Source organism: Mauremys reevesii, linkage group 1, assembly GCF_016161935.1.
Source record: "Mauremys reevesii isolate NIE-2019 linkage group 1, ASM1616193v1, whole genome shotgun sequence".
In the NCBI taxonomy this organism is placed as follows: Eukaryota; Metazoa; Chordata; order Testudines; family Geoemydidae; genus Mauremys; species Mauremys reevesii.
In genome coordinates, this window is record NC_052623.1 from 324,241,896 (window position 1) to 324,253,713 (window position 11,818).

An 11,818-nucleotide genomic window follows, 5' to 3' on the forward strand; every position below is an offset into this window, starting at 1 on the left:
CCACCCCTCCTCCCTACTAACTCCCCACCATCTCTCCAATGCTTCCCGATGGCCGGCAGGCCCCACAGATCAGCGCCTCCCCCTCCCTCCCACCCACCGTGATCAGCTGTTTAGCAGCGTGCAGGATGCTGGGAAGGATGGGGAGGAGAGAGGATGCAGCACGCTCGGGTGAAGGGCTGGAACTGAGTGGGAAGAGGTGGGGTAGGTGTGGGGCCTTGAGTGAAGGGGTGGGGGCGGGGGCGGGGGTGGGGGTGGGGGCAAAGCCAGGGGTTGAGCACCCCCCGGCACTTTGGAAAATTGGTGCCTATGGTCTTTACAACATCCCCGGCAATGAGTTCCACAGGTTGACTGTGGATTGTGTGAAGAAGTGCTTCCTTATGTCTGTTTTAAACCTGCTGCCTATTAATTTCATTGGGTGACCCTCAGTCCTTGTGTTATGTGAAGGGATAAGTAACAGTTCCTTATACACTTTCTCCACACCATTCATGATTATACAGACCTCTAACCAGACATGCCAAACCTGCAAAAAAAAAAAAATGCAGAAGTTGGGCTTGTTTTTGGCTTAATTGGCTTGTGAGTTGCTTGTTGGCTAGTTTTTGGCTTGTAGCTTGTTGCTTCTTTTTTTTTGATTAGCTCCTTGAAAGCAGTGGCAAGGTGGGGAAAAGCAGGGAGCTGGGTTAAGCAGGGGCAAGAGGGGACGGGGAGTCAGGAGTTTACAGAGGGCCCACCACAGTTCCAGACTGCATGCCACAGGGATCTAGTCACATAGAGTTTTGGGGGTCTTAGGGACTGGCTTCTTTTGAAATGGGATTAGCTAGATTTTGGCTTATTGTGAAAGTCAGGGTGCTTATTTAACATGTGAAAGTTGGCAACTGTGCCTCTAACATATCTTCCCTTAGTCACCTCTTTTCTAAATGAACAGTCCCCATCTTTTTAATCTCTCCTCATATGGAAGCTCTTCCAGACTCCTAATTATTTTTGTTTCTCTTCTCTGTACTTCTTCAGTAGTAGTAGGGAGGACTTGAACCAGGGGACTCCCACATCCCAGTTGAGCTATCCACTAAACTAAAAGTTATAAGGGAGGGCCTTCTCCTCCCTCCCCAGTTGTTTTGATTCAGGCCTCACACTCAAATTAGGAATTCAGACACATCTTCCCCAGGTTCATGAACCACAAGCAGCTTCAGTGAAGACACTACCTACGCCGACAGGAGAAGCCCTCCCATCGGCATAGGTAATCCCCCTCTCCAGGGCCGTCCCTAGAGATTGTGGTGCCCTATGCAGACCCCCTACAGGAGGGCTGGCCCCGGACCTCTGAGGGAGGGGGGACGCATCTCAGGACTCTGCAGGGAGGGGAGGGGGACTGTGTCCAAGGGCTTTGGGAGGCAGGAACAGCCAGCGAAGGAAGGCAGCAAGAGTCGCCCCCCAACACACACACACACTCACGGGGCGGCGGGAAGTGGAGCGACCTGGCCCCAGCCTGCACCGCTCTGCTCCCCCGGCTCCCAGGCTTGGAGAAGGGGGAGGAAACAGCCCCCCAGCACTCACCGGTGGCGCAGCTGGGGCCGGGTCACTCCGCTTCCCGACGCCTGCCCAGTGAGTGCAGGGAGGGCCCAACCCTGACCCCTGTTGCAGTCCCCTGGGACGCATAGCTCAGGGGATGGGGTTTGGGGGGGAAGAGGTGGAGTGGGGGGCAGGGCTGGGGCAGAACACAGGTGGGAAGGGGAAGGGCAGAGCAGGGGCTGAGGGGAAGGGGTGGGGCAGGGGCAGAGGCAGCTTTCCTGGGCCCTGCCGTGTGCAGCCCACAAGGGGCCGGCTCAGCCGTCCGGGGGATTGGGCTGGCTGCTGGAGCTGGATGCAACACGCAGCTGCATAGGGCACCAGGAAATTTGGGGCAATTTGGTGCCCCAAGTTTCCTGGTGCCCTACGCAGCAACGTAGTTTGTGTATGGGTAGGGACAGCCCTGCACCTCTGCAAGACACAGTAGTTACGTCAACGGGAGAATTCTCCCATTGACCTAGTGCTGTCTACAGTAGGGTTAAGTCGGCTTAACTGCATTGTTCAGGGGTGTGAATTTTTCTGTCGAGGGTGGGGAACTGGGGTGTTTGACAGTTGAGTGATGCCAATGCTTGAGCTAGGGCTTGTCTACACTTGAAACGCTACAGTGGCACAACTATAGCACTGCATTGTAGCACTTCAGTGTGACACTCTTTACACAGCCTGTGTAGTTAGTCCACCTCCCTAAAAAGGGGTAACTAGGTCAACAGAAGAATTCGTTTGATCCAATGCTATCTACAACAGGGGTTAGATCCTATGTTGCTCGGGTGTGGATTTTTCAAACCCCTGAATGATGGAGCTGGGTCAACCTAACTTTTTAGTATAGACAAGGCTCTAGTAATGCTGAGGGGAAGCAGCAGCTTGGGTTAAAACTGCTCATCAACTAATCCAATCATTCTGGTAATCCAATCACTCTGTGCTGCTAATCAAATCCCTGTGTGTGTAATTCCAGTGTTGTTTTGAAGTGCAGTAACTCAATTGTACTAACTCCAGCTAACTGTTGCAGTGATGTCAATGAAGACAAGCCCTTAGACTAGAGCTGCTGCACCTCTAGCCCCATTACCAGTAACTGGAAAGCTGAGTTCACGTAGTCCCTAAAACTGTTATCCAACTGTCTCTACCAAATGCAATAAGGACAGAACAAGCCCTAAGCCAACCTGAGGGTGTACACAGGGCCAGCTCAAGCCCTTCCAGTTTCAGTGGCAGAAACTGACTGAAGTTAGTTCTCATTGAAACAAGTTGTAAATTCCTTCTTCACGAGGGAGGTGTTTCTAAAAATTGCCTTAAAATTAATCCAGACTTGCCTCCCAGCTGAGTGAGACTTGGCAGCAGCTCTGAGCGCCCACCTCGCCTGAGGACGCCATGCGGCTTTCCCTCGGCTGATTTCTTGTTGCCTCAGCGCCCTCTATGGACTCTGATCGGAAAGGAGCTGCCTTTCAATCTCAGCCAGCGCCAGACGTCAAGAGATGCCTCAGACACACGCACGGGAGCCAGCGTGTGACATTGCAGCGTCTGTGCGGATTTCCAGCCCAGCGAACCCAATGGACGGGCTCGCCCGCGGGGAGGAAACACAAGCGCTTCTTGCAATTCTGAACTGACGCCTAACTACGAAGGGGCTCTTCGCCGCTCAAGGGCAGGCTCGGGTTTAACATACTGACGTCTCCCAGCGTGTATCAGGGAATCCCATTAGCTCCCCCTAACGCACGTGCGCTTTCGTACGGCGGATGCGGCCATACAAAGACCCAGGGGTGCAGGCTGAAGGGCTCGGACCCAGGCTCTGTGGAGCAAACTCCACCGCCAAGCGCGGTACAGCTCAGCCCGCCCGGGAGGGAGCGGAGTAAGAAATCACAGCAGAGAAAGGGCGGGCACAAACGAAGCTATAATAGGCAAGGGAGTAGGATGTGTTATTCCGGTGAACGCTGCGCTATAAATAAGCCGGTTTCTAAACGGTGTTTGGGCGGCTTCATCAAAGGCGCAGCGTGGATACAGCCCTCCCCTTCCCGGTGTCCCCACAACAGTGATCATGGCGGCAGCTGCTGCTGCTGATCTTTCCCCTTATCTCCCTCCCACCCCAGCGCCAGACGCAGTGTCTCAGCTCGGCGCAGAATGACCTTTCCCCAACGCAGCCGAGAGAAAGGAGAAATGAGAGGAAAGGCGCGCCTAGGAATTCCCGCCCTGCGCGCCCGGCCCCATTTTAGCATATGCAAACGCACCCTCTTCCTGATTGGCCATCGCTCGATACCCCCCTCTTTGAAAAGGTGGCCCTTCATTGGCTGACTGATAAAGTTAATGCAAATTAGAGACTCTTGCTCGCTCTCTCTCCCTCCTCTTTTAGCTTGTGTGTGATGAAAAATTCAGACAGTGTGTAACTCTGCGCGTCTATTACTACAAATAAGTAGTTCCAGTCCCCCCGTCCCTTGTATTTACTGCGGGCTAGGACTCTGCAGTCCCCGCCGGAGCCGGAGACCGCACGAAGACATCCCAGCGCGGTGTGCTCGACGGGAGGGGAAGTAATCCGGCCGGCACAGCGAGGTGTTTCCCACTCCCCCGCGGAGGGATATTTTGTCTCTTTTTCACCGCACCAAAACATTGAGAGTTAAGAGGCAGCTCCTGCTGTAATTGAGCTCAGAAGTGAGCAGGCACCGAGGAGGCTGCGTTGCTGCTGCACCGGGGTGACAGCTTCACTGCGGCGCTGGATTGAATTCGCAGTCACCCAGCGGCCCCGAGCAAGCGTCCTTGTAGCCGGGGCGGATTTTACCCACTTTCTCTGCAGCCCTGCTGGCATCTGGGGTTGCATTCAGCTGCGCTGGGAGAAGCAGAGCATCGCCCCTGTTATTGATTGCTTTTTGTCGAAGGGCTCCACGCCGCTTCAGCTTGGATTCTTTGTGGCTGTTTATTTCTGGAGGCGTCTGCCACCCTCTGCTACAACATCAACTGCTGCTGGTGGACCGGGGAGAGCAGGGCGGGAGCCAGGCAGCCGCTTCGTAGCTCCCCTCCCGGAGCCGGGAAGGAGAGCGCGCCGCTCCTCTCCAGCAGCTCGTTAATTGAATAATTAGCCCGGAGGACACACTCTACGTTTCGCTGCAGGATCTCTTTCCTCCCCCTTCCCCCGGCTCCTCTGGAAGATGTTGCTCTCTAAGTTTGGCTCCCTCGCTCACATTTGCAACCCCACCAGCATGGATCACTTGCCCGTGAAAATCCTCCAGCCAGGTACGCAGTGAGCGACTCGCTGGTTGTGACCCAGCCGCGGTGCGGTGCCCGTCGCTTTGTAATGGGGAGTTTGCAAGCTCCGAGGATTTCTCGGCTGTCACATTCCCTGCTAGCGTGTCGCCGCGTAGGGATGGGCACAGCTCCCCTGTTAGCTGGGTTGTTAGGTGAGAGTGCGCGGCGTCCGCGTCCCCCCCCCCCCCCCCAGCGGGGCGTGTTTGGATATTTTGGCTCTGGGTGGTGGCTTGTCGGATCGCTGCTGGCGTGCAGCGCAAAAACACCGCCTGGTTTCCCCTTGCTCGCTAGGCTTAGGCTGAAGAGCCGCATGTGCCGGTGTGAACAGCCATGCGGCTCCCCTGGCGGGGCTTCCTCTCGCCTGCCTCGTGTCCTGCCTTCTTAATAATAGAGCGACTCCAACCTCTTTTTTAATTTGTCTTCCCGTTTCTAGCGAAATCGGAGAAGGAGCCCTTCGATAAAGTCTACCAGGTGGGCTCCGTGCTGGGCAGCGGGGGCTTCGGCACGGTGTACGCAGGGACCCGGATAGCAGACGGCTTGCCGGTAAGGAGAAGGGGCGCTAGTCATGTCTGCGTCGTTGTGTCTTGCTGTCTGCTCGGGGCGGCGTGTGCGGGGCTGCAGGGTCGCCGCCGCCGCAGAGCGTGGAAGGCTTGTCCCCACCCCGCTCTGACGGCGCCTTCTCTCTCCCCCAGGTGGCCGTGAAGCATGTGGTGAAGGAGCGGGTCACCGAGTGGGGCACCATGGTAAGTATTCGCTGGGGAGCGGGTGGGTGCGAGGGAAGCTGGGGGCCGGCAGTCATCCAGCCTGGCTATTGTTTGGGCGGCGAGAGGGCTGGGTCCCCCTCCCGCCCCTGTGTTGTTGTTTACATCGGGGTTTTTTTGGCGGGGTTTCTTCCCCCGGCCCCTCCCCCTCTGACTGCGGCAGCCGCGGAGCCCCCCAGCGGAGCGGCGCTGGACTTCCCCAGCCCCCGCGCTGCTGCGGGAGACTCCGTGCACAGCGCGTGGGGTGGGTCTGCGTGCGGGGAAGGGAGGAGGCTGGCTGGCTGGCTGGCTTCCCCGCCTGGGCTGCCTGGTGAGTGACCGCCGCCCTTGCCTCTTTTCGCTGCCCAGAACGGAGTGATGGTGCCCTTGGAGATCGTGCTGCTGAAGAAGGTGGTGGGCTCCGGCTTTAGAGGGGTCATCAAGCTGCTGGACTGGTACGAGCGGCCCGACGGCTACCTCATCATCATGGAGCGGCCCGAGCTGGTGAAGGATCTTTTCGACTTCATCACCGAGAAGGGGGCCCTGGACGAGGAGACGGCCCGGGGCTTCTTCCGGCAGGTCCTGGAGGCGGTGCGCCACTGCTACACCTGCGGCGTGGTGCACAGGGACATCAAGGACGAGAACCTGCTTGTGGATCTCAGGACGGGCGAGCTCAAGCTGATCGACTTCGGCTCCGGAGCCATCCTTAAGGACACTGTCTACACCGACTTCGATGGTATGTGTCCCTCCCATCCCCAAAATGCCTCCATGCGGGTGAGACAGCAAAGCCCTGCGCCGGGGCTGACCCGATGCGCTCTCCCTGCGTGGTTGTTAGTCACACTCAGCTCCTGAGAACAACAACAAGGTGGCTCTGTAGCTGCAGTAGCTGGTAATGGATCTGCCGGTCATTTAAACCTGTGCACCGGAGGCGGTTGGGGGGGTGTTCTGTAGTGTAGGAAAAAAAGCGATTCCAGGCAGTGACGCAGCAGTTTATATTTTCTCTGCCTTGGAAAAGGCATTTTTCCTAGAGGGCGATCTGTTTACATTGAGGCTTCACCAGCGCCAGGTGTTCCCGTCCATGTTATGTGCAATGCATATATTTTGATTTCTAGTTTAATGAATTACTCACAACCCAGCTGATGCCTGCATTGCAGATTTAAAATCCTGGGGTAAAATATATATATATATATATGCCCCTTAAATGACTTAAATTTGGGTTTTTTAATATAGGAAAGCTGAAATGCTTCTTGCACATGGAGGGAAGAGCTGATTATTTTTTTTTTCTTCCACCCCTTGCTGTGAGTGTGCCTGATATAGATGAGGGACTTCCCCCTCCCCTTCTCTGTCGTCAGCTGCTGCACTTAACATCTGTTTTGTTGTGAAACCCGAACCTCCTGGCCATGTGACCGTCAGCATCACAAATTCCAGTTTTTGTTTGGTATCCAAGGAACAGCCTAGTGCCAAGGGAGGGCGGTTTCTAAGGGCCTTTTCAGAGAGCCAGAGTAGCCTTTTTTGATAATTCTGAAAAAAATTAATTTGTGAGCAAGTCTATATTTTGTTCACACTGTCTTGGAATTGGATAAAGCCGATTAGCTGTATGTAATGAGGTAGACCTGAGTTTCACCTTCTGTTTCTCTTCTCGGTTCTCCTCCTCCTGCCCCCTCCCCATTCCCTTTGTCCTTTTGTGTCTATTTTTGGTGTGATGCTGTAGAGGCCACATGGTCAGTGAGTGAAAGGAGCCATGCCTTAGTCAGCTGATGGAAGCTGTGTTATTCATCACAACAGAACAGCACAAGCTAATGGCTTAAATGTATGCATGGTGTAATTGTAGCCAGCTTCTCTGGACTTTCACTGAAGATGAATTTGGCCCACTATGATTTTTGAATATTTAGAATTTTTTATTCTTGTGTGGTTTGATATGAATGTGCAGCCCAACTAAAATGTTAGGGAGGAGAGAGAATAAAACTTAGTTTGCTGATGTTGGGGGGTGCTATTTTTTCTTTTGTAGGAACAAGAGTGTACAGTCCTCCAGAATGGATCCGATACCACAGATACCATGGGAGATCAGCAACAGTGTGGTCCTTGGGAGTGCTTCTGTTTGATATGGTTTGTGGAGACATCCCTTTTGAACAAGATGAAGAGATCTTGAGAGGACGGTTATACTTCAGGAGACGAATATCACCTGGTGAGTTCAAACACAAAAATATTACTAACACTTAATTTTATGATAATGAGTGATTTTCTGTTTGAGGTTCTTTTTGCTTTCTAATCTAATGTTGTCTGTTTACCTCATCTGTTTCAGAATGTCAGCAGCTGATCAAATGGTGCCTTTCACTGAGGCCTTCAGACAGACCAACACTTGAACAAATTTTTGACCATGCATGGATGCACAAATCTGAAGTAGTGAAGTCTGAGGACTGTGACATAAGGCTACGGACCCTTGATACTGATGTATCTAGCACAAGTTCAAGCAATGAGAGTCTGTGAAACACTAAGGACCTCACAATGGGAGGGGAGCTACAAGCAGAAAGACCACAGTGCTGCTGCCAATACGTAGGAGGGGCTAGAAAAATGCATTCATTATTCTGTAGTTGAATCTTTGTCTGAGGGACTTGATTTTATTTTCCCCTTTTGCTGGTTTCTGCTTTGGAATGAGAAATTTCCTTTGGAAACGCTAATGTTTGGGAGTTGCAGGCCAGTACTTAGTCAAAAGACTGACCTTATTAAGAAAGCAGTGACCTCTTGAATACATGGTAAACTTTTTTGCTCTCATAGAGCCTGGACTAGATTTTTATTTGCTTTTGAGTGCCTTTTTGAAAGCTGCTTCAGTGGGACTTTCTTTTTTGAGCTGTGTATGTCCAAAGAAGATCCAGTTCATTATAGGATTTTGCTCCCTTTAGACTGAGTGCTGGAGGAAGCAGTTCCTATGATGCATTGGAGAACATGTTCGGTGATTGAATGAAGTAGTCCCATCCACTGGTGATGGAATACTTGAACACAGACATTTCACTCCTTCCAGTCCCCGTCCCACCTCCAAACCCACCTCTGCTGCTCCAAAATATTTCCTATAGCCTGCATACAAATATGAACAGGTATATCAGCTTTTTTTTTTTAAATCCCCTGGAAACATTCACTCTTGCTTTCTTTTATCATCTCTACCACTGGGCATGTGAAGCCCCTTTCTCAATCTCACCCTCCCTCCACCCCTCTCCTTTTGTCAACCTGCAAGTCTTAAAGTATGTATGGGCATGTTAAATGCACAATCAATGCAATATTCAAGGACTTTACTTTTTTCCATACCTGTATAATGTGTTTATGTAAATTTGGTTTTCCCGTGTATTATACAGGTTTTTTTATTTATTTGTTTGAAGTTTTAGAAGACCTCCCACAGTTTCAGCTGTGGCTATTTATTTGCTTAATTTATTTGGTTAGAGTTATATTCAACACTGCTTTCCCCCTTCCCCATTCTAGTGGGGAATTCTAGAGGTTTGCCCATGACACTCTTTTCTGCATTCCTGTTAACTTTTGTTTAAAAAACAAAACAGTTTTTTTTCTGACCTTACCAGTTTCTGTTGGAAGATGGAAAATTGTTGTACAAAGTCTAATTTAAGGGAAATAGAATGACTTTTTAAAGTTTAGTATGCCTTTGTCTGGTATTCTACCAGTAATGTAAAGTAATGCTATTTGGAAGGGTTTTAAATTATTGACAATGTACAGTCTTTGCGTATTGGCTCTGGAAGGTAGGGTGGCAGAGTCATAAACATTAATTTATTTTAATAGCTGTGTTTCTGTGTTCTGGTTGCACTTGTGCAGCTTGGATTTGGATGTTTTTTCTTCTGTTTAACAGTGTGAAATGTATGGAGATCATATTTTTTATACAGGTATTTCAATTAAACTTCTTTTGTATATAACAGTACTGTGTTGTGTAGTCACCTATCTTCTTTTTCAAACTATTCCTGTTTTTAAACACACCCACTTTGACTACATCTATGTGAACTTTCTTCAAAAATGGTGCTGCTAGATAGAACTTAATCACAAAAGGAATTCACCACTACCTGTGGATTTTTGAATAGGCTGGTACATCAATTGCTGTTAACATCCTCCTAAACCATAAAAAAAAAAAAGAAGCCTTTTCCTACTTAATTATGGGTTACTATTTCACAATTGGATGTAGTGGAAAGTAAACTTGCCCCCAATTTGGGGGAGAGAGAATTTCCTGTGCATCAATCTGTACAATGAGGTGTCCAAGAAAGGATGTTAGTTTCAACTAAAACACTTTTTTGAGAAACATGAATGCTTTTGATTCAAGAAGTTAGCTAGCAAACTACTCAGAATATTTCCCTTACTATTTCAAATTTTATGTTTTGGAATCAAATGTGACAGCCCAGTTTCACATTATGTAGGCCTATAGTGAAGTCAAACCTAGGGTTGTGATTGCCATGGAAACAGACATGAATATCAAATTCAGCCTTCCAGTTTTATTGACAAATCAGTTAATTAGGGGTGGAGAGAAGCAGAAATGCCCACATTTTGAAGCTTGCAAAGTTTGACTACAAGATTCCGCCATTATAAAAGCCATGTTAGGTTACTATGTTGAAGCACTACTATGTAATACCTATGATAGTAAAAGTCAGGACTTAAACCTTTTTTCTTCTCTTCCTCCCGCCTCTTTCCCCCCCCCCCCCCCCCCGCTTTATTTACCCTTCCTGGGAGCCCTATCTTCTGCCAGCTCATCCACTGATATTTAGGTTCCCTGTGGGCATAAAATCAAGCTCTTGAGGTTGATAAGATTAGACTCAAAATGCCACTGACTAGCAGGAGGTAAAGCAAAAGTAGGAAGGACACCTCCATTTTCTTGCAGTTTTGTGATGGAAATGGCTATCAGAGGAGTTTAAGTAGCTCTTTCTCTTCATCCAAGTAAGGAGAGTATCAAATCAGGTGTATCCTTCAATAGCACCTCTTGTTCCAGTAATCTAATGTGTGTACATTTGCCTTTCAATTTAGATGCTCCTAAAAAATTGTTAGATGAAAATTCAGACCTTGCATGTCAACTCTAGTCACTAGGCAACTGACTTTGCAGTTTGTATACAAAGTACATAACATGATTTAGATAATTTACATCCAGAGAAATGGAGAGACTTTACAAATCATATACTATGGAAAGAACATTAAGGCAAGAACCTGAGGGTTTTCTCTTTTGCAACAGTTTTTAGTTGAGAGAGGTGTTCCAAAGGCCTATTGAAGTTCTTTAGAGAAGCACGTGTCCGGCCACAAGTAGTCCCTAGAGGAATTCCAGTAGCTGATAATTAACATTTCCACTCCAGTAGCTTCACACATACCAGCAGCTGTTGAGAGTGGTGTTAGTGAGGCCTTCCATTATGAGTAAGGTTCAAAGGGACACCAAAAAAGCAACCCTAAAAGCATAGGTGTCAAATGAATGTCTGAATTGGGGACTGTCTACATTTTCCACGTGTATGTTTTACAGGCCATGCCTTAAATTTGTAGAAAACAACTGATGAAATTATCTGTTTTGCTACTGAAAAACACATTCTCACCTTTTGCTACTGAGGCAAAATATATTAAAAGGGAAAAGGTCAAAAGGACACCAGGGTTAGTGCTGACTTCCCACTGAGATTAGTTCAACATAAAAGGTATAATCTCAAAATGATGCACAAGGCTTTAGCTGTGCAATTCCCCTATGTTCTAATGAGAGCTGAATGGCTAGAGTACCATATCCTGAGTGAATAATAATTATTTGCAAAAACATGTTTATACTACAGCTCTAGTTTGGCAAATAACCTTTGTTAGTACAATTCTATTAACTGGCTTTGTGTGCTAATACATCTGTGACTGCTTTTGGTTTTACCAGGACTGCTGCCTGTTAAGCATTGATTTTTAAAATTTAATTGTTCTAGGACTCTTTTCCTTATTGCCTCCTCTCTGCAAATGAGGCTGGATCTTGACATTGCAAAATATGGAAAGTAGCATTAATTAGATCATGGGCGTTTCTAGTTGTTAAACATCAGAACCCTGTTTGAGTTTTACACTCTGATTTAGCTGGCAGGCAGGCCTATTTATGTACACCATTAGCTTAGCTCTGATTTCAAACTTTTTCAGGTACTAAGTGTACTTTTATAAATCAATGTTATCTTTTCTGCAATACAACTGATAACCATCTTCCTAACAACCCTTTGTATGCTGTATGCATAATTATTCTACTGTATTTTTTTTCCAGTTACTTAACCAAAATTATTTGTATTTAAGTGTGCAAATGAGAGCTCTTTTAAAAATGTAATAGACTG

The 11,818-nt window shown here is 48.7% G+C and overlaps 1 protein-coding gene across 1 annotated transcript; it reads left to right on the plus strand.

The window, feature by feature from the left end:
* The first annotated feature begins 3,843 nt into the window (after positions 1-3,843).
* On the plus strand, positions 3,844-9,432 carry PIM3 (Pim-3 proto-oncogene, serine/threonine kinase). The gene is made up of 6 exons (XM_039513686.1): positions 3,844-4,764; positions 5,210-5,319; positions 5,469-5,519; positions 5,886-6,252; positions 7,525-7,701; positions 7,819-9,432. The coding sequence occupies exons 1-6, from the start codon at positions 4,680-4,682 to the stop codon at positions 8,001-8,003; spliced, it is 975 nt and encodes a 324-aa protein (XP_039369620.1). The 5' UTR covers positions 3,844-4,679; the 3' UTR covers positions 8,004-9,432.
* Positions 9,433-11,818: the final 2,386 nt, after the last annotated feature.

Bases quoted from the DNA above. Each gene is read 5' to 3' on its own strand.
- PIM3 (XM_039513686.1), top strand. From the start codon at position 4,680: ATGTTGCTCTCTAAGTTTGGCTCCCTCGCTCACATTTGCAACCCCACC. The intron at 5,520-5,885 runs GTAAGTATTCGC...TTCGCTGCCCAG, and splicing joins TCACCGAGTGGGGCACCATG to AACGGAGTGATGGTGCCCTT. The intron at 6,253-7,524 runs GTATGTGTCCCT...TTTCTTTTGTAG, and splicing joins TGTCTACACCGACTTCGATG to GAACAAGAGTGTACAGTCCT.